Source organism: Micrasema longulum, unplaced genomic scaffold, assembly GCF_059751315.1.
Source record: "Micrasema longulum isolate JH-2025_06_02 unplaced genomic scaffold, ASM5975131v1 h1tg001827l, whole genome shotgun sequence".
In the NCBI taxonomy this organism is placed as follows: Eukaryota; Metazoa; Arthropoda; class Insecta; order Trichoptera; family Brachycentridae; genus Micrasema; species Micrasema longulum.
The window spans coordinates 120,850-143,288 of record NW_028279001.1 but is presented as its reverse complement, the minus strand read 5'-3'; the positions used below and the strand labels follow the sequence as shown (position 1 = coordinate 143,288).

General features: G+C 38.4%; 1 protein-coding gene and 1 long non-coding RNA gene across 3 annotated transcripts; one reads left to right on the top strand and one right to left on the bottom strand.

Moving 5' to 3' along the window:
• Positions 1 to 1,975: 1,975 nt before the first annotated feature.
• On the bottom strand, positions 1,976 to 15,544 carry LOC148273841 (uncharacterized). Its single transcript, XM_088238075.1, has 4 exons — positions 15,180 to 15,544; positions 12,591 to 12,728; positions 11,015 to 11,747; positions 1,976 to 5,642 (listed from the first exon to the last, which is right to left on the bottom strand). Exons 1-4 carry the CDS (start codon positions 15,315 to 15,317, stop codon positions 4,348 to 4,350), a joined length of 2,304 nt encoding a protein of 767 aa, XP_088094201.1. The 5' UTR covers positions 15,318 to 15,544; the 3' UTR covers positions 1,976 to 4,347.
• A 191-nt stretch (positions 15,545 to 15,735) lies between these two features.
• LOC148273840 (uncharacterized) lies at positions 15,736 to 22,344 on the top strand. 2 transcript variants are annotated; one of them, XR_015824448.1, is made up of 3 exons: positions 15,736 to 15,886; positions 19,472 to 19,651; positions 21,509 to 22,344. It is a non-coding gene; the product is annotated as an uncharacterized LOC148273840 (long non-coding RNA). The 2 variants fall into 2 exon arrangements; XR_015824449.1 differs by lacking the exon at positions 15,736 to 15,886 and adding an exon at positions 18,013 to 18,625.
• Positions 22,345 to 22,439: the final 95 nt, after the last annotated feature.

The following is a 22,439-nucleotide window of genomic DNA, read 5'->3' as shown; positions in this document are numbered from 1 at the left end:
AATAGTTTTCTCCAAACTATCAGAGTCTCCCCTGAAAATATGCCCAAAGAACTCCAAGATTCTTTTCTCGCACATGGATATCAGTCCAGTTCCTGGAGAATAGATACATTCGTACGTCTGGCCGTCCACGGAATCCGCAGCAGTCGCCGCCAACAACACATCTTGAAAGCTTCGATTTTTTCTTTTCAGATTCCCTCAGTGTCCAACACTCCACACCGTACATGAACACTGAGAAAACCAAGGCCTTCACCAGTCTCTTTTTGGTGTTAATGGTTATACTGCGATTCTTCCAGATCTTCACCAGCCGACTCATAGCACTTTTGGCAATACCAACACGTCGCCGTATTTCACTTTCACACCCACCGCCATCGCTGAGGAGAGAACCTAGATAAACGAAATAGTTGACTCTTTCCAAGTTGCGCAGTAAGGATAATGGCGCTGCTATATTAGTTCGATCAATGATCATAAGCTTAGTTTTGCTCATATTCATCGAGTCCCAGATCTGAACTAGCAGCACCCATTCGGTCAATTAGTTCTATCATTTCAATCTCTGACGATGCAATAAGCGTGGTGTCATCAGCATATCTCAGGTTGGATAACTTCCTTCCTCCAATTGTGAACTTACTCGTCCAGTCGTCGAGTGCCTTTCGAATGATATATTCACCATATATATTAAACAAGACGGGAGACAAAATGCAACCCTAAAAATCATTCATAAATACAACTAATTATATATGAATATAAATTGGATTGCATTTATGAATGAAACGATATATAGTATGTTCTGTTCTGTTCTGTTATTCACATTAATTTGCAGTGTAATAAAAGCTTTTTCTTATCACAGATGATGGTATTTTTCTGCTGGAAAATGATGACAATTGAATCGCCACTGACTCTGTGCCCTGAACGCATCTACGCATCTACGCAACTACGGAATTATATAATACGCAATGGTCCTGTTTAACGGAATTTCCGGATCAATATGGCTGTAAAGAAACGTTCTTCTCGGAATAAGCAAAAGAAAATATCACATTTTATTACTCCCTCGATTTGGTTTTGTATTTCATCATGCGGGAAGGAATGTTATTCTATGCCGTATTTTCCGGTTTTCCGGTCCCATCGCTGTTGCGCGTGTCATTACAGAAGTTACTTACTTTGCGAGTGTTCTTACGGCAACACCGATTGATTTTTTTGTTATTCTTCTTTCTTTTTTTGAGCACTCACTTTTCCAAAATTAGGTGAATTTTTCTGTTAAGTAATGTTGCGCACGCGTTATACAGATCCGATAAGTTTATTATCACTCACTCATATACGCACCCAAACATCGAGTCTTGTTATTTTAAGCAAATGTATTAACACCTATTTTGTTGTATTAAAAAAGGAAGCAAAATTGACATAAATAAACTATATGCCAATTTGTATTTTGTCTACGATACCCAAATTATGCGAGTCTTCGATTCCTCGATTTACTCTATGTTAGATCCGCATTCTCCATCCTAATGTTATTCCGAAATGATATTCCGAAAGCTCAGCAAAAAGCCTTTCAAGTTGATGTACGACACGGATTTCTCCTCAGGGGTAGGCAGAAAGAATGGACCGCCGCATACATACTCGTACAGACATTCGCTCCTAGCTTCTTCTAAACTGCAGATTTTGGTTTATCCGATCATGCAGCCTCTTTCTCGGTCGTCCTCGTCCTACATCGAGTCATCTCGAGTTCAATTCGTAAAGTAAACTAAATAGGAGTAGCCGGTAATACGTTTAGCAGGTTTACCGGTGATTTGCACATGGCCTAATAACTGAAAACTATATTTCATACAAAGATATTATGTCAATAAATTGTCCGACTCTCTTAGATAGAAGTATACTAAAAAAATAATAATAGGGGATATGTTTCCTTCTATAAAAATCATTTCTGGATTGAAAAAATAAGAAATTGTTTACTATCTATTATTATTTGTTGCAGGCAGCCAGCGTTTGTCTGCGAACATCTTCCATTTTTTAAGTTTTTGGCCCGGGTGACCGAAATGGAATAACTAGTCTCGGAAATTATTGTACCTTCATTTTATTAAAGTAAATAACAAATTACTTTTTACTTACAATTTTATTTAAATACTAGTAAGAAAAGGAGCAATGTAAGGAATTCCAAAAACAAATACATATTATAATTATATTATAACTTACGCATTGTCAAATTAATGTTTAAATTTCTTTTTTTGTTTTGAGCTTTATTGCTTATGCATCACCGACGTTTGTAATATTGCGTACATACAGATTTAGCAAATATTGCGATGCCCTCTGACAATTTGAAAATGGAAGAAATAATAATGTCCGACATTTGCGGTGTAATTAAAGCATTTTCTCATCACTGGGTGGTGTCACGTCCGATCGTAAAATAAATCCGTTAGGAAATTAAAGAAACGATGGCAATTGCCCGCCGATCGAAGTTTCTCCTATCGAACCCACCGATCGAAGTTATATTTGATTATACATTGTCACTATTTTGGTCCTTCAATTGCGACCGAGAACGGTTTTGTTCAAGACCCGCAACCTTCGAAAGCCTGTCTGGAGTTGTGAATTTGATAAATAATTCGTAATAAATAGATGACTCGCCGCAAAACGAAGAAAAAATACAAGAAATCAATTTTAGCACAACCAGTTCCATACGAGAGTTCCTAGAAAGGCAAATTGACTTGCGATACGAGCAACACAGGCTCTTGTCGAGTTTATAAAGTAAAAAGGTATTGTCAAATTGAACAATCAGCTGTTTTAGAATCACTCCAATATATGCATATTTGTTCATGCGCAATATGTGCATGCGCAATAAGGAAATCATAATATTATGTGTTTCGTATTCGTATTGACAATGAGAAAATAAAATAAAGCGCTCAGTAGACTCAAATCAGTGTTTGATTTCTTATATTATAAGTTTAAAGATGTGTTATAAGCATAATTCCGTCCCATATTTATAATACACACCCTCCCTTCCGGGAAAACAAATATGCCGTAATATGCGATATTTGGTAGACGCTTCTCATACACAATGTGATTCTGAACACGGTTTCTGAACATTGGATTACTTTGTAATAAATTTAACATTTGATAAAATCGCTTTTGTAAAGCGCCATTTATTACAAAAATGGCGCTTATTTGAAAACATAATAAAAGAGAAAGAATAAAAAAGTAAATATAAAAGACGCTCATTATAATATCAAAACATACATTTACCCCGAACGATGAGATATGAGCCGATGTAACGATAATATAATTTATATTTAAATAGTGTCTACTGTTGCAAACGTACAGGGTGCGGCTTGGAAAGCGAAGATTGTCAAATAACAGTAGTTTATATGCGAAAAATTATCTCATTCAAGTGACATCCATCGCTGATGAAATATTCCCTCTTCGCTCTCCAACATCTGTCTATTGATGATGAATACGACTCGAGTAAACAAGTCAACATCGGTCCTACTTGCGGTAACTTGACGAACCGAGTTGCTCACAACCAGAAATTCAATATTTATTGTCTTTTTTGGGTGATCCTATGCGTGTCGGATTCATTTTGACATTTCGGCTACCGTCGCAAGAGCCTTAACGATAAAAGTTTACCTCGAAGATGGAAACCGAAACGACGGAACGAACACACGGGATCACCGATAAAAGACTATACTTTTCCATATCGGTGGCCGGGAAAATCTACGCCGAAATTCAACGTCCGCTCTTAGCGCTGTGTTTCTCGTCCGTGAGGACAAAAAAGTCGACAGATGATAGAGCGGAGTGAAATTATCTTCGACAGTTACAAAGTTGCATAAAGAAACTGGACGTTTCTCGAATGATGTAAATTTTCGCACATAACCGAAATGATGTCATAAGACGTCCGTAGTATCTATATTTGGAAGTCTTCCGAAGCCTCGCATCACCCTGCAAAGTGACAATAACAAACCACTGCTGGCAATGGGCAAGTTTTTACATCTGTGACAAAAGTCATATACATAAATGTATGTATATATACATTTTACTTCTATCACTAAGAAAAGGTGTCCACATATCCACACCCCACAGTCGGGGATGCGGAAGGGGCGTAGGGTGTCCACGATACGGCGCACCGCTCCGCCACACTCGCCACAGTGTCCACATATCGACACGGCACTCGCCACGTTGTCCACCTAGTCTACACGGCACTCACTACGGTGCCCATCTAGTCTACGCAGATGGGGATGCGGAAGGGGCGTAGGGTGTCCACGATACGGCGCACCGCTCCGCCACACTCGCCACAGTGTCCACATATCGACACGGCACTCGCCACGTTGTCCACCTAGTCTACACGGCACTCACTACGGTGTCCATCTAGTCTACGCAGATGGGGATGCGGAAGGTGCGTAGGGTGTCCACGAAACAATCTACGCAGTTGCGCACGTCGACGGTGCACCGCTCCGCCACACTCACCATGGTGTCGAGGAAGGTGTCCTTCTGCAGCGATTTGATGAGCTCGGTCTGGAAGTCGTGCGACCACTGGAAGATGTCCACGGGGGAGGAGGCCATGTTCTTGACCCTGATCATGAGAAAGCTGCGGTTGTAGGCCCCCACCTCTACCAGAAACTCCGAGGACATGTACTGCGGCATCAGGCAGTTGCGTTCGCGGATGGTGAGGATGAAACGTACCAGCTCCTGGTATTTGGTCTGCGGGACTGGCTCTGTGACCAGGGTCACCTCCCGCCTGCAAAGGCACTCCGTGAGGACGTGCATCAGCGTGGTCTTCTGCAGGGGCTGCAGCCGGCGGCCGGGGATCATCAAGAGCTCCGAAAGCAGCGGCGGGCTATCTGCGCCCTCGGCCGGACTGGCCAGGAGCTGAGCCGTGGGCTTGCACTTTATCAGCGGCCGCAGGGCGTCATCAGGGGGCGTGGCCGCCCGCCCCTTCTCTGTCACCCCCGCCAACGACACCGTGGACACGATAAACGGGAGAGTGTCGAGTTTCACATCTGCTTCCTCGCATATCTTCTTCGACGGTGGACTAGGAGCGAGGGAAAACAAATTTATTCGTTTCATTTTGTTCGCCGAGGGAGAGTTATCACTAATTTGTTTATTTTCTCTATCCACTGTGGACAAAGCGGGTGTGGCGAAATGCGAGGGGGCGGGAGCGGGAGCGGGCAAGTAGCCGATCGGAGAGGAGACTGCGGGAATCGGGGGCACGGGAGCGGAGACGGGGGGAAGGGCGGAGTCAGGGTGTGGACCGGGGGCAGGTGTGGGGAGCGCCCTCCTGAGCTTGAGGTGTCCGGTGGGCTTATTCCGTTTCTTAAGTGCGTACGTATAAAGATTGGCCAGCGGATCTGCAGTCCTCTCGCTCAGCTCCACAGACTTGATCATGGAGACCTTGATTTGTTTGGAATGTACCCAAAGAACGTCCACGGAATCGTTGGCTTTGATGGTGTCGAGGAGCCACGGCTTGGCCAGAGGAGCGGTGAGGGACTTCTTTTTGGCCGCCATCTTCCAGCAGCACTCGACGATCTTGGCCAGCTCGAAGTACGCCAGGCCGGTGGGGGGCTGGCTACCCGAGGGAAGGCCTCCGCGGGCGGGGCCTTCGCGGGAGGGGCTCCCCCGGGAGGGACTTGCCTGGAAGGGGCTCGCCGGCGGTCGCTCTTCTCCTGAAATACAATTTAATATGTATTATCCTGTTGTAAAGTTTATTGACAGTCCCGAATCTTTTATTCAATAGGCGACCTAACCTCGCCCGGGAGGTTTCGGGTTCAAGTTCAATGTGCCACGGAGGTACACAAATTCCTGATAACAGTAGTGAGTAGTGATAGTGGTTTCTCGTAGCAGTTCCGTGACATTACTATTTTCTAACTTTTGGCGTTTTTATATATTTCTTTGTCTGAATTGATGTAGTATTAATAATAATAGTAATGTGATTTTTCAGCTGTACCACGGCAAAGTGGTTGGAAAGAAATGAACTTTTAACTCGTACAATATACAGGTAATCGTGTTGAATGATCATCTCTCAAATAACTTGCTAACTGAGTAAGGTATTCGAACGACTTATCTTAGATCGAATATCACACTATATCTATATAGATCAAAATACAATAGATGAGCAGGCCGGATTCAGACCAGGTAGATCATGAGTGGGTCAGGTGTTAATTCTTGTACGACATATTATAGAGGATGGTTTTGAGAAGGGAAAAGTGACTGGCGTAGCCTTCTTGGACCTTACAACAGCATATGACACAGTCAACCACAATAAGCTCCCAAAAGAAATCTACACCCTAACAATGGACTATAAGCTTGCTTCTGTCCAATAGAAGGTTCTATGTCACCCTCCGGGGCAAAAACAGCAATGGAGAACTCAAAAAAATGGACTACCTCAGGGAAGTGTTCTTGCGCCTATTCTCTACAATATTTATACAAACGACCGACCCACCACTGGCTTAAAAACCAAACAGTTTATTTATGCCGATGACACAGCCGTGGCTGCCCGGGACACATTCCAGATGGTTGAGGAAAATCTGTCTAAATCCCTGCAGATACTTGGAGACTACTAAGAAAAACACAACTTTCGTTGCTACTTAAGTTTTGAGATATGGCAACACCAGTGTGAATATGTCAAATCTGACATTGTCATCGTAAAGTCCATTTTTAATGGTAAACGTACTCGGAACGTTTTGACATATGAGTGATATTTGTGTTGTTCACAGATACCTAAATTGAAAAATAACTAAATCATGAACATTTTTGTGCGATGATTTTCTATGACTTTTGATGTGGATTAAATCGTGTGCCGATTAACACGCTGCGACTTTTGGTGATGAAGCACCATCTCGAGCCACCGTGTTTCGCTGGTTTTCTGTATTCAATCGTAGTTGCACTTCGTTACAGGACGAATTTCGTGAGAGAAAAAATCGACGCTTTGCGTGAACTGATATTGCAATATCGTCATGTGACATACCGTGAGATTGAGGCATGCTCGGGCATTAGTTCCACTCGCATACATTCAATTTTGCATGAACCTTTGTTCGCATTAAATACCGCATAATTTGACCTAATGTTGAAAAAATTCAATCGCGGTGCTTCAAAAGACGTCTATAAGATCGTGAAAGGCGACACATCGTGGATCTATGCATATGAACCTGAAACTAAACAACAATCGACTGCATGGATCTTTCAAGACGAGGCAAATCTAACAAAAGTTGTTCGTGCACGAAGCACTTCGAAGCAAATGGTCGCCTGTTTTTACGGAATGACTAGACATGTCGCCACCGTTCCATTAGAGCAATGTAGAACGATCAATTCTGAATGGAATACCACCATTTGTTTTCCAGAAGTGTTAGGAAAAATAAGGGAAACCAATTGCAGAAGACCATTCACCACCGACCACCAAATAAAAGTAAGTTTATTTTTATCTGTGAAATAGAAAAACTACTCAGGAAAATCGACGAGAAGGACTCTATTATATGGCTCGGAGACATCAATATAAACCTTTTGGAACAAAACAATGGTACCGTACAAAAATACGAAAACATGATGGCTTCATTTGGATTAATAAGATGTATTAAAAACGTAACGAGGGAAGCAATTGTGCAGCAGAGGACCGTCTGCTCGTGCCTGGACCACATTTATATTCGTGACAAAGAGAGCATGGTATTGAGGGCATGTGTTCATGAAAGCTCTATAGCAGACCACTACATGACAGCTGTTTTCATCCCATTAAAAAAAACCGTACACATCGTAAGGAAAAAAACATCATCATTTTTATCTGACAAACTTATTGATACTAATATTCAAAAAATAAATTGGAACATCCTAATGGTAGAAACAGATCCTATCACTCTTTATAACAAAATTTTAATTAATTTTAATACAGTGTATGAAAATAGTAAAAAGGTGCGTTCGGAAGAAAACAACATCAAGCATTGTTCCAGAAAGATATGGATTAGTAATCATCTTTTGGAAAAAATTAAAATAAGAGACTCTTTATGGAGAAGATGCAAAAGTTCGCCTAAAAATATATCTTTTGGTACTGAATATAAACAATACAGAAACAAATTAAATAAATGTATTATACAGGCCAAGAAAACATACTATAATGAGAAATTTCACAGCTGCGGAAATAACATCAAGGCGACATGGATCCAAATCAATAAGGTGATGGGGAGAAAGGAAAAAGCCGATTGTGACGAAATATTGGAAAAATACTTTTTGAAAACGGAATCTATAGAAGATACAGCAGAAAAATTCGTTACTTTTTTTCAAGAAGGAGTAAATAAATTACTTCACAAATGCAACATCAAAACAAATGTATCAACATTTAAATCAAGACTTCACTCGATGTATTTACCTCGGGCCAAAACCTCGCAAATTACTAAAATTATTGAGACAATGAAAAATTCGAGAACTACGGGTATAGACAATATAAGAATGTATGATATTAAAAAATATGTTTCAATTTTGAGCCCTGTGATTACGCAACTTATCAACCTTATTTTGAGCCCTGTGATTACGCAACTTATCAACCTTATTTTGAGTACTGGTTTAATTCCAGAAGTGTTCAAGCACAGTATAGTGAGACCTATTTACAAAGGGGGAGATCATTCTAATGTAAATAATTATAGACCGATATCTTTATTGCCTGCGATCGAAAAAATATTAGAAAAATATGTGTGTATTAATTTGGATCAATATTTGGAGAAGTTCAATATTATTGATCCTTGTCAATTCGGATTTTAGAAAAAAAAAAGTTGCGACGATCTATTACAGAAATTCGCAGATTACATAAATAATGAATTGAATGGCTTACAGCACATCTTGGTTTTATTTATAGATTTTTCAAAAGCATTCGACACTTTATGTCACTCAAAATTATTAGAAATATTAGAGTCAATTGGGATAAGGGGAACACTGCATTCTTTTTTTCAAAATTATTTATCGGGGAGAAAAATGAGCGTCAAAATTAAAAACATTTTAAGTTCAGACAAGGAATATTTATCCGGAGTACCTCAGGGATCGATTTTAGGCCCAAAATTATACATAATTTATGTGTCATTTATAAAAAAATTGTTTCGAAATGTTAAAAAATTTATCTTTGCAGACGATACGGCACTTGTGATTTCGGGGAAAAATCCACTAGAAATGCAAGAAAAAATGCAAAACGATTTTAATAAACTTTTGAATTGGGCTTATGATTTTGGTCTCATTATTAATACAAAAAAAACAAAATGTTTGTATATCAAATCACCTCATGCTAAAAAATACATACTTCAAAATTTCATTGCCCATAATGTTGACTGTCTACATAATAAAATTCCACTACACTGTAACTGCGATATTATTCAATTTGAAAGTCAATATAAATATTTAGGAATATATATAGATGTAAATTTTAAATGGAATTGTCAAATATCTAACCTTTGTGATCGATTGCGGACTCTAGTTAGTACTTTTTATAAGTTATCGTTTATTCTGCCTAAAAGTACACTCAGAATTATTTATTTTTTCTTGGTGGAGGCTATTCTAAGATATGGTATCAAAGCATGGGGTCACTCAACAATCACAAACATAAAAATGATACAGAGTTTACAGTGTTCCATCGTTAAAAAAATAGTCTCTAATGATATTTACAAAATAAGGAGTAACAAATGTGTATTATATAAATCTATTAAGGCGCTGCCGGTTCGAGGAATTCTGTGGCTCTGTATCATTTTGGAACAAAGAAAAAGTGATGAATTCAAAAATTTATTGGAACATGGTTATAACACAAGATTCACACAAAATAAGGGTTTAGTGATTCCAAAGACAAGAAACAAATATGGGACAAGAACTTTAAAATATGTGGTTCCAGTTATGTTCAATTTGTTACCAAACAATCTGAGAAATGGCACTACCAAAAGTGACAAGGGCAAAATAATAGACTGGCTATTCGATCAGGAGTTTATATATTAAAAAATGGAATATTTGTAAATATAGATATATATAAAATAGAATTTATAACTAAGTAATATTTTCATGGATGTTTATGTGTGTATATGTATGTTCACATGTATGTATGTATGTATGTGTATATATGTGTATATATGTATGTATGGATATTTATGTGTGCATGTACGGGTATAAATATGTATGGATATGGATGAGGATGATATATAGATATAGACTTACATATAGATATAGATATGGATATGTTAATAAATAATGTTTTTAATAAAATGCTTTGTGCCCATTAAATATGTTAACACTCATGTTTAAAATTTTGGTACTCCGGTTCTGTATTTATTTATTTTTTATCTTAAAATTATTCACTTATTTTTTTGCTTTTTTTTTTACATCTTCTAAATATTTTTTCTTTGAAAGCATCAATTACATGTACTTTTTTTTCGCTCCCTATATCTAAGTTAGTAGTAATTATTATTATAAAACCATGTAGGACTATCATATGATTAATTGTAAAGGATCTTTACCGACAAGCCATATTCATTGGCTTGGTGAGTCCTGTAAAAAAAAAAAAAATGACAAAAATGTCTTAAAATAACTAAAATGTAATATTGTATGTACATAATAAATAAATAAAAAAAAATAAAATAAAAAAAAAACCACCATGACAATGCAAGGTGTCGCACATCAGCTCAAATGAGTGAATTTTTGAGAATTCAAAACATCGAATTGATGGATCATCCACCGTACAGTCCTGATTCGGCACCCGATGATTTTTTCTTATTCCCCGCATATCAAAAATAAATTACGAGGTCATCGACGCCTGAAGAAGCGGTTGATACGTTCAAATCACATGTTTCCGAGGTACCTCAATCGGACTGGAAAAAGTCCTTTGAAAATTGGTTCAAACGCATGCAAAAGTGTATTGATCTTCAAGGAGAAAATTTTAATAAACAATAAAGCCATTTTTGATTATAAATATTTATTTTTACTTGTCTATCTCGAAACTTAAGTAGCATCCCTCGTACCTGTGTAGGAACTTTTCTGGAACCGCCCATATAGGGCCTATCAGCATTATTAGTGCGATACTTACTGTCCAAACTCTCGGTGGATTCCGAATCAGACAGGGAGACGGGCGGTGCGAGCGGGGACGGCGAGGGGACGGGCGAGGAGCGAGCGGGCAGCGAGGGCGGCGCGAGCCGAGCGGCCCGGGAGTTCTCTTCCTCCTCGCTCGAGCTGATGTCGTAGCTCAGGTTCGCTCTCTTGGCAATCGGCTTGCGCGTCGAGTACTGAAAGGGGTCGGCGGGAGAGAACTTTATACTGTGGCCCCGGTACACGTTGACCCAAGACTCGTTCGAGCATTCCTGGCTCTCGAACAGCCGGATCTTCTCCATGCGGATGCTGCACGGCTTAGTTAAAGCGCAAGTAAGCTGAGAGAGGTTGACGTGGAAGTTGAGACGATGCCTTCGCAGTTGGCTCTTGTTGGTGTAAACTTTATCGCAGAAAATGCAGTGAAATAAGTTGATGAGGCGGCCTTCCTTTTTAATATCCGAGCCGCTGTTGGCGGCGGGGAGAGCGGGCGACGGGAGGGGCGACGGGAGGGGCGACGGGAGGGGCGCCGGGAGGGGCGCCGGGAGGGGCACCGAGGGCGGCGCCGCGGGACGAGCGCTAGGCGTGGCGGCGCGCTCGCTGGACGACACGGAGGGCACCTGCTCCACGGCGGGCGGGGGCGGCGCAGACGTCGCCGCGAGCCCCGCGGACAATACGAGCGATGCGCCCACCGATGTGCTGGAAACGCTGACGTTGTCTTCCTTCTCCGAATTTTCCTGAAACCGGACAAAGTAACGGGTTACAAATATTTGTTCGGGGCTGTCTTTTCAATCGCAACACATTTTCAATCAGGCAGAGGTTAGAACGATACGCGACTCTGTCTTCGCATACAGACTTCACTTTGACGACATTACATATTAAGTATGAACAACAAAGATATTCAAACATAATAAGTATATAAATATGTATTTAGACAATAAGTGCGTATTTGGTCATGTCTGTTTTAATCGGTTTTTTGGCAAACTGTACGGATCTTGACTTCAACGAGAAGCGCACCACACGATCCCATTTCAACAACATTTAGCTTACTTTCACCCACGTTTATTTTTTATTTTTTTATTTATTTAATCCAATATAAAATACAAATACATAGTTAACAAAAATGTTTATACAATAGGTAGGTACATTCAATATATATATATATTTTTTTATGGATATAGCCACTCCACTGGCCCACAGGCACGTTCCGGAGTGTCAGTGTATTATTTATTTATACATAATTGTACATAATTTCAACATCAATTGTGTAAAAATTCAAAAGAAATAAAAAAATGAATACATACCTACATCAATAAAACGAAAAAGGATTTTCAAGATTTATACGTTCATACATTAGCGTACACATATTAGATCACCTTTTGAACTGGCGATTTCATCTCCACCAGGAGCGACAAGCGTTTATTTACTCTCGCTCCGTTTAGCCCGTTACCGGCAGTCGCCTTCCTTTCAGATCTTTCTCCGTATTTCCACCTCGCACATCGTGTACTTCAACATACTTACCTGACCACTTCCGATAGTCGAGTGAGCCTAAAGTCGACATACGAGTATTCGACACTCACCTTGAGGAGAAGAAGCCTCCTCCTCTCCAACAGTCCATCCTGTTTCTTCTTGAATCCAGTTCTGGCTTGATGGAACTCCCCTACTATGATTTGACACTTATTGCATATTATTTGCGACAGGCCATCGTAAGAATTGATCTGAAAAAAAAGGAGAAAATTAAAAAAAAAAAAATTTAAAAAAGACCCAATATAATTCCAATACCATGTGCTAATTACATATCGCACATCCGATAAAATTGTCATAATTCAAAAAAATCCGATTTTCAATAAATTATAAAAATCGACTGTGGAATCATCTCCCATCCACTATCAAAGATGTTACTACAGTATCTCTGTTTAAATCACGTCTAAAGAAACATCTCCTTTCTCTTCTTTAATCTCTCATCCTTTGCTTTTTATTCCTTTTTCCCGTTGAGTAATAGTATTGATTGGGGTAATTTATATACAAACACAGTTATTTCTATTTTGTATATCTTTAGCCTTTTTATTTTTATCTTCTATCGAATATGCCTTGTAACTTGAATTATTAAAAAATTATTATATTTTGTCGGTGTGTTGGAAGAAATTGTCATTTGGCAATAAGCCAGCCGATGTACAATCAACATTATATACAAAAAGTTAAGTAAGAAAATCTCGCATATGCTACAACAATTTACATCATTTTTAGTAGGATTTCTTCAATCAGTTCACATGGCGATGGACTGTACATTACTCTGTAGGATAAGATCAGAAGCGAATGTGGGAGGGCTCGGTACTGCGGAGAGAGCGAGGCACAATGTTCTCCGTCTTACCCGTGATATAGTTTGCGGGCAGTTCCGGATATGAATTTTAATATATTATTTATATTATTTATTAGTTTTAGTTGGGCTTATGGTTTTTGAGCATAGATTGCAGTTATTATTCATGATATTCATTTTATTACTCTTCACTTATGCGTTTATAAATAAATAATACATGCAATAAATGCAATAAATAAACAAATAACCAACTTTTAGCTCAATTCTTAGTTTTGTTGGTGTCAGCTAAAATATTTTAGATTGGTAAAGATCAATTTGATAAACGCAGAGACATCTGTCAACAATAGTAAATACTAAAATATTTACTATTATTGAGTAAAGTTAATTGTTGATAAAAGGTGTAAGTCCATGATGAGTTGTCAAAAAAAAAAGACAAAACTAATTCGAGCAGTGGATTCGAACTCAGGGTTGACGATCAGGTAAGAGCGCCTGTCAATGTAGCCACAGGCCACTAACTGACAATTGTCAAATTACGTGTATTTAAAGTACATAAGTGTTATTGAAATATTTTTACGGTTTTTATCTTCCCTTTATTCTTTACAACACTGCAAATCAGCACATTATCCATAATTTGATGAGACGTTTCTAGATTTATTTTTCTTCACAGCACTAACTTGTTGTTCAATAAGTTTTAAAGTTACAAAGACAATACAGTACTGAAATGTCACAACACTCGAACATCACAAAAGTAAAATAGAAAAAATGGATTTTGTTCATAAAACACTTCACAAAATGAGATTATAGATAATTGCGAAGTAAAGAAACAAGTTCAATTACGTGAACTGTACTATGCTTAGTTAAATAGTGCGTTAAAACTTTGCTTTTTATTAAATATTGCTAAGGATACAGCGTTTGACAGTTGTACGTTAACCGTGTTTATGTTTTAATGAATGTTTATTTTGCACGAAAAACATTGGCCATTGAAATGAAATGCTCCCTTTCAAAATTTGTAAATATTGTATTTTATGTTTTGTTTCCGAGTAATTTACCGCAGAACGGTAAAGCCATAATAAATCGAAATAATAATATTTTGAAACATTGACACAAAAGTTGAAGCACACTGAGTTAGTGACGCGCGATCGATAACCGAAGATTGTATGATATATAGATAGCATAAACCACTCAAGATGCACATTCAGAAACTATCCCAAATAATCGACCCCATGAAGAAATTTTCTGTATAAATGCAACAAATACAATTATAATAATAAAACATGTTTTATATTCACATAATTTTTATGTTTTTGAACATTTTGTTATTCACCGCCCTTTCTGGTTTTGTTGTTTGTTGGTTTTGTTTTTTTTTTTTAAATGTTTTATGGGTAAGTACAAATAATAACCAAGCCGAAGTACAAATAATAACCTAAATATAATACCACACCAAAAAGATGCAAACTCCTGTACTCGAAATGGGATTATAATATTGATAACTTAAGTATGTACAACATGATTTAAAAAAAATAAATTAAGGTATATAAAAATTGTAAATATGCTTATTATAATTTGTAAATGCACCTATAACTTGTTTTCGGCCGATGGTGTCAGGTTTTGATAAAAAGCACTAATATATTTTTTTTTTAAACTAGAAGAAAAAATTAATATAAAAAAAAACAGAAGTCAATATTATGTAACTTTATAATATAAAACACATAAGAATCGCACATAAATAATTGCCCCGATATGTTTTAATACTTTGTTTTTACAATGTATTAATGTTGTATTAATGTGTGTATTTTATTGAATAAAAAACTCAATTAAAAAAAAAAAAAATATGGAATTATTCGTAACTCACCGTGATGCCCATACACTCCTCGATTTGTCCCTGCAACTTGGGTCCGATGTGATACTTCCCATTTTGTTCTATACACAATCTGCACAAGATAAGGGTTTCGGTGTCGACTATGACATTATTTGTGTCGTCGAAATTCATTGTCAATGATCAAACTAAAAACTATAACTAAACAACAATACGATTACAAAATATCAGATTGACAATTCACTAAAATGCGCGGGAAAGTCAGTTACTCGGTGAGACATCTATATGTGACTATTCGAACTACGGGGACGATCAGCCATCCAGCTAGTACAGATAATACTAAAAATGACTACGCGGAACGCACAGACGCGACACGCACGGCGCGAAGCGACAAGTTCGACTGGAATGGTGGGGGGGGAGATTCGCTCTTATATACGAGTATATAGCTATCCTTGTCGTGAAAATCGTCTCTCTCTCTCACACTTACTAAACAATAATTATCTGTTTACGTATACAAAAGAATGTGAACGTATGGGTTGGAAAGGATTTCTCGTCGGCTTGGCAACAGCGCATTCGTTGTAACGTGTATCGCGTGACCGGATGGCACCGCGCTTTTAATTTGTGACGTGTGACGAATCCGAGCATGGCATTTTGTGAAGGTTCTGCCCACGGCAGTATTTTCTTTTTGCCCGCTCGCTCCACACAGTGCCACAGTGCTACAACTGCTACAGTACGTTAGTCGGGTGAGTCAGATTAGGTCGCTTCTCCCGTCGTCGCGGGTAGTTTGTTCGTATATTTCATGCACGTAATATATCCAACTGACCGCTATCTTTTATCTTCCATTATTTAAGGATATTAAAACGTACAAAATTTAGTAGGTATTATGTTTAGCGCGAGTCAAGGTCATATAGTGACAACATAAGGCAACGCCCCCCTGTTACTATTTCTTACAAATTAATATTATTGATTCAATGATGTTTTTCTTATATCAAGTGATTTACATGTCATTTCACCTCGTGATTTTAGAGTTATTCTTATAACGATACCTAAAAAACCGTTTGAGAACCGACTTGATTAATTTTATTTTACTTAGCAAGCGGCACCGATGAGAAGCGTCGATTTCAGCACTCGCTCTTCGCTCTCTTGCAAGTTGCCCTGGCGACTAGCCACCGGGGTTGCCATGTTGCCAATTTGTGGGGAATTTCCCAAACTGCGGGGAATATCAACTCGATTGGAGATTTTGTGGGGTTTGGTATTATGCGGGGATTTTAACATTTTTCCATTTATTAATTTATCTTTAGCTAACACATCGATAGTTTGATGGTAAGTGATTAAAACATTAATATTATCATGAATGAAATCGATATTTTTTAAAGGCAATACAATATCAACTTCAAATAGTAATTTGGGGATCTCCTTTTTAACAGAAAATGAAAACAATGGCAGTCGAATGAGCACATTAGGTACTAGTACAAACGACTGCTTGCGTTTTGTTTTATTATCTTTCAAAATAATAACAGTTTTGTGCAAAAAATTATAAATGGTTATTAAAAGTTGTTAATAAAAAAGCGCAAGATAATCCTAAGGCAGGTTATAAACAAAATTTGTTTGAATTCTTCTTAAGAGCCCACAAACGTCCCCTCAAAATACCGAGGATGATTAGACCTTAAGTCTATTTTGTTTGAATTAAAAAATATTGTAATATTATATGTGCATAAATGGCAAAGTTATCGATGGTGGGCCCTCGCTACACTCACGATTCTCAAAAGCCAGTTTTTATTTCATATACATATTTTATCAAAACTATTTATTCTTTCTTCGGAATTTCGGAAACGGAACTTTGTTTTCTCCTCATTTGGTTAATTTGATCTAGATTTTTGGGGAATTTGGAAAATTAGCATTGGCAACGCTCTTAGCCACTCGCGCATTGTGTTCACGCCGGCGCGGCGTACCTACGAGCAAGCCCGTTGGCATCGACCACTCGCGTTGTGGCTTCAGGGCCTCAATTATGAACGCTATCTTCATCTGTATATATCGAGACGGTATACTTAACTTCAGTACTATCTGCATCTACCTCGGTACGTTCTACCTACATGTCATCTCGGCATCGTATAATAGAAACAATCCAACGAATGACAGCAACAATTTAGTCCGCGTTCCTTACGTCATTAACATTTAAATAGTTCTCATTTATATTTTAAATAGGCTTCTGTTATAAAAAGCGCTCACTTCAAAGCGATTATAAACTCTAATGAGTCCCAATTCAAGCAAAAAATGCTCGCTAGAAAGTGATTTTTATATAACTTTTGACATTTACCGAAACGGTTACTTAACGATCGTCTGTCTTTATCTACCGAGCGATTACAAAACTGGCTCCTTTAACGTCTTGATACGTTCACTTCGGAAAATAGATGGAAAAAATATAATAACTAGTTATTTTTTTGTATTGGCAACTTTTTTACGCCTAGATACTCTTATTTGTTAATAGGGCAGAATCTAGAGACATTATTTTTTTCATCTTACCACTCGTTTCAGAAACTGACAGTTGTCTCAGAATTTAATTCGACTTCAAAATTTACTTTTTTCTCATATTTTTAATAGGCTTTTAAGAGAAAAAGTGCCAACATCAAACTTAAAGCGTATTGTGTTCACGTCAGCGTGGCGTACTTACGAGCGAGCCCGTTGGGATCGACCACTCGCGTTGTGGCTTCAGATTTGCACATTCCAAATCAACGTTTACATATCTGAGTCCCGTGGACTCACGAATCAGAGATCTGAGGTTCGAACTCCGCTCTACCGCAGCCTGATTCCCATTTTCTAATAATGAGTTATTTTTGAATCTATGAAAATGGTCCCCGAAATAGAAATATTTGAGTAAGAACGCGAATATTTAATATACATAAATAAAAAATAATTTGAATTTTCAAACATAGGCAGTTTTATAAATGTGACCTCGTCGAAAATGACCTCTGAAATCGTTTTTTTTTAAAGTTTAAGTTGCAAAAAATCAAAGAAAGGTTTTTACTTGGATTGATCTGGTCTATTTCCGTAAAAAGAAAGGGGGTTTATCTCGGGGTAATACTACGCCACCTCGCGGCCACGAATAATGATAGGAATGAATGAGGCCGCCCGATTGCTTCCCCCACTCTTGACATCTTTGCCCGACACCACCTACAAGCGGGACGTTCCAATATGCGTGCACAGGGCTAAAAGTCTCGTTTATATCAATTTGATTCAACCAATTAGTCAACATTTTTTAGAACTCTAATTTAGGCTAAGACTTGAGTTTATGTCAGTTTCCATGAAGATCCCGATTATTATACCCTTATGTCAGCCGGAAGACTAAAATACTTTGCAATCCTTAAGAAGTGCATTCTTCAATAAATACTTGGGGAAAAAAGTGAACTTATCTGCTCGTAGCCGTTGAGTCTCGTCTGGTTTGTCACTCGTCAAGAATCTTCATCATAGCAATAGCAATCAAGGTAAACAGTTTGATTTTCAAGTCATACCTGGATTTTCAAGCCAAAATATTATATTTTCTCTTTTTTTAGTTCTCCCCGGATCGTCAAAGAGTACGTTCCAGGTGGTCGGACCTAAAACCGAACTCTGACGACTACCCCTCTATTTTGCTCTCTTTATGACTGAAAAGCCATAAATTGCCGATATTATGTTTTCCAAGTAGCACTTTGTTTATTATATAAAAACAAAATAATAAATATTACTGCATGTTATGAAATATTTGTATATAACCACGTTCCGACTTTTCTGTCTACCGGTTTCGAGACGTGCCCATCTCCTCGTCAAGACACCAATTAAACCAAAATAAAAAACCCACTATACACCTTCACCATAGTTGTTAACAAAAATATAAAACCAACACGCAATGCTTTTAGTAGGCAAACCTTTACTACATGCACAGAGACGGGTGCGTCTCGAAACTGACATAGAAAAGTCGGTAAGTGGTTATTTACAAATATTTAATAACATTTAGTTAAATGTTTGGCCACAAAGTGCTTTAAATATTGATAATGGTAAATATTGGTACGTAATCACTTACCGATAGTGGTTGGACATTTACTCTCAAATTAGTTGAAATATTCGACCGCAAAGTATTAACTTTAAACATTCATAATATTTACCTTTTGTTAATTTGTTTGGGAACAATTATTATTATTACAGTGTGGACTACCGATACTTACAAAACAATATATTAAGTCAATGATCCTTTATATATTATGTGTCTTGAAATAATAAAAAAAACTCAATTATATAGATGCTTCTTCAGGCACCCTATGTTCTTTATATTGGTAAAAATCATATGTCGCTAGGCACTGGGTGAGTATCTGGCGACTGAGGGGTACTGAGGCCCCAGAGACGTAAAAAAAACTCGCTAGCGCGCTTTTCACAAAACCTTCTCATCCAGCCATTCACAAACAGTAGAACGAGGTCTGGTGAAGCCAAATTGTACCTCGCATGAAGATGAGAGGCGACTGTCCACTCTGTTTCGGGTAAGTTTCTCTAAGATTCTTTATGGGCCGTTGATGGTACGCCATCTAGTTATACGAGTATATCGGTAAATATATTTTTATCTTTTCAATATATCAAAAGGGCACACATAAACATATTCTCATCGGACACCATTTCACGCATTGTTTAAATTTAATGACTGTTTTTACCATTTTTAGAATTATTTTTTTTTTAATTTTCACAAGTTTTACAATTCATGTGATTTTTTATATTAATATTTGGATTTTGAAAATTTGATGAACTCCACTCATTTTGTTGATTTAGAACCATTCCCTTTTGTACACGTAATTTATTAAATAATTTTCTGAGCAGTTTTCATTTTTTGACTAATAAGTCGTTTTTCAAATCTTAACGTGCTGGGAGCCGATCTATTTACGTACCTTGTATATTCTTCTTCTAGTGGTGCCTTTTCAGGTTCCCCTGAAGTTAGCGATCACTACAGCAAAAGCATCTCGGTCCTGCGCTATTTCGCAGCCAGGGCAACTGCTAATTGGATGTATTCGACATCGTGATTCCTGGAAAAAGATGACCAGAGTGGTTTCCCGTTGCCTTCTCTGGTGGATTTTCTATCAGGGTTACCTTCCCTTAGCTAGTTGGTTCCGGTTTGGAGGCGCCAGAAACTTGCCTTTCATCCCCTCGTTATCTGATGTGATCACTTTGTTATGAGTGTGATTCTATTGCCTGGGGCTCGCGACGAGGACGCTTACGATTTGGACTAATCGGTAGTGTTTCCGGTGGAATGCAACTGGGTGTTCGCATAATTTTATAGAATCACCCTCCAGCAACACGTGACTTACTGTGACTTACTGTGACCCTACTGACGGTTAGGACTCCACCTTGTTTATACTTTTATTTATTTGATTTATAATATTTTTTGTTTTAAATCAGGTAAACAGATCACATCCAATAAGATCACCCCTTTGCAGTGGAATCTCCCTTCGGGAGACTCAATATCGTGTTTTGAAAAGTCTGCAGACCGCTCAAAAAAGCGCCAACTTTTGAATCTGGTTTTCATGGTTCTAAAAAGACGTTCTATGTCTGCCTCGTGCCTGTTTGCCTACCATGCAGAGGTCTTGGGTTCGATTCCCGAAATCATTGACATGAAATGTATATTTAAAAAGGTGTTTTTACACTAGAATATTTCATAGTCCCTGGACTGGCACCTGAACCGTAAGACTGGTCATCTTACCTTCATGTAATAAAATGATCAAGATACACTGCGATTGGTGTATCAAAATAGTGCCCTATGCATCATTAGGTGTGGAAAGGGAATGATGATGATGAAAAAGATGACGATAGCAGGTTCCTCGAAGAAGAGATTTCACTGCGATTTTCACTGATCATCATTTCCCCGCGGTATCTGGCAGTGGCAAACGATGACTTTCTTTATATATTTTTTTTCAAAATTTGTACCAATACCAACCTAGTTTGTTGAGCAAAAAACATTTTTTTGTTAGATTCGTTAGTCAAACAGTTTTATTCACGTAGTTTTGAAAATGATTTCTGCAAGATGGTGGCCTTCAGGAGAGATACAATGTTGTAGTCGATTTCTGAAGCTTCTGGCAGTATTTTGGCATATCTCAAGCAGAATGGCGTTCACCTCCTCGATGATTAGGATCTTCAGTTCTTGTATAGTATGGGGGCGGTGCTTGAAAACATTTTCCTTAAGGTACCCCCACAGGAAAAAATCGCATATGCTCAAATCAAGCGAGCTTGTGGGCCACCCCCACGTCACCCCTCAGAGCTGTAGATGCGGCTGTATGTCTTGCGGAACCAAATTTCCCCCAAATTGATCTCGTCAGTCGACTGCTGTAATCGAGGTTTAAATTTTTTTCCAGCATAAATACATAGCGTTGTGCTGTAACTGTCACAGTCCGGTCATTTTCCTCAAAAAAGTAAGGCCCAATGACCCCAAATTTGCATATGGCTCACTAAACAGTGACTTTTGGTGAGTGAAGAGGCCTCTTATGGAGTTCCTGTGGGTTAGTATCGGACCAGTACGAAAATGAAAATATCTGTTAAAATCGCGCTCTCAGTCACCCTAAAAGGGAGAACCTCTGATGTGGAAATCTTAATGACGACCCTGGCAGAAGCGGAGTTCCCTCTGAATAGTCCCTCACTAACGCATGTATCTATTGACCCTGGCGATGAAGAGCCCTTGACCCCTAACGTTTTCATAATGGGGTTCGGCTGGTGCACTCCCTATACTGGCCCACTACAACCAGAAGGACGAGAGGACCCCCTCCAGAAGCACTAGCGAGCGGCCCAGCAACTGACAGACCTCTTCTGGCGTACGTGGATACGGGAGTATCAGAGACCCAAATGGCCCACCCTCGCAGTCCCCCTGAAGAAAGGTGACCTCGTGCTCATCGTCGACCCGAAGCTGATCAACAACACTTGTGAAGGGGTCAAGTGACACGAGCAACACCCGCAGCAGACGGCCAGGTTCGGATGGCTGAAGTCCAGACTGCATAAGGGACCTACACCAGGCCCGCGACGAAGCTGGCGGTCTACGACACCGAGGAGGTTTTCTTTTGTATAGTACGCCGTAGTTGTTTTTTGGAAGCCGCACGGGGAGAGTGTATCGGACACCATTTTACGCGTTATTTAAATTTCATTTCAATTTTTGCAAATTTTAGGATTTTTACAAGTTATTAAAATTTTTATAAATTTTAATATATTTACATGTTTAAATTTTTTTATAAATGTGAAAATTTTAATATTTGAAATAAATTACTCATAATAAATTTACATTTTTTTTAAATTTTA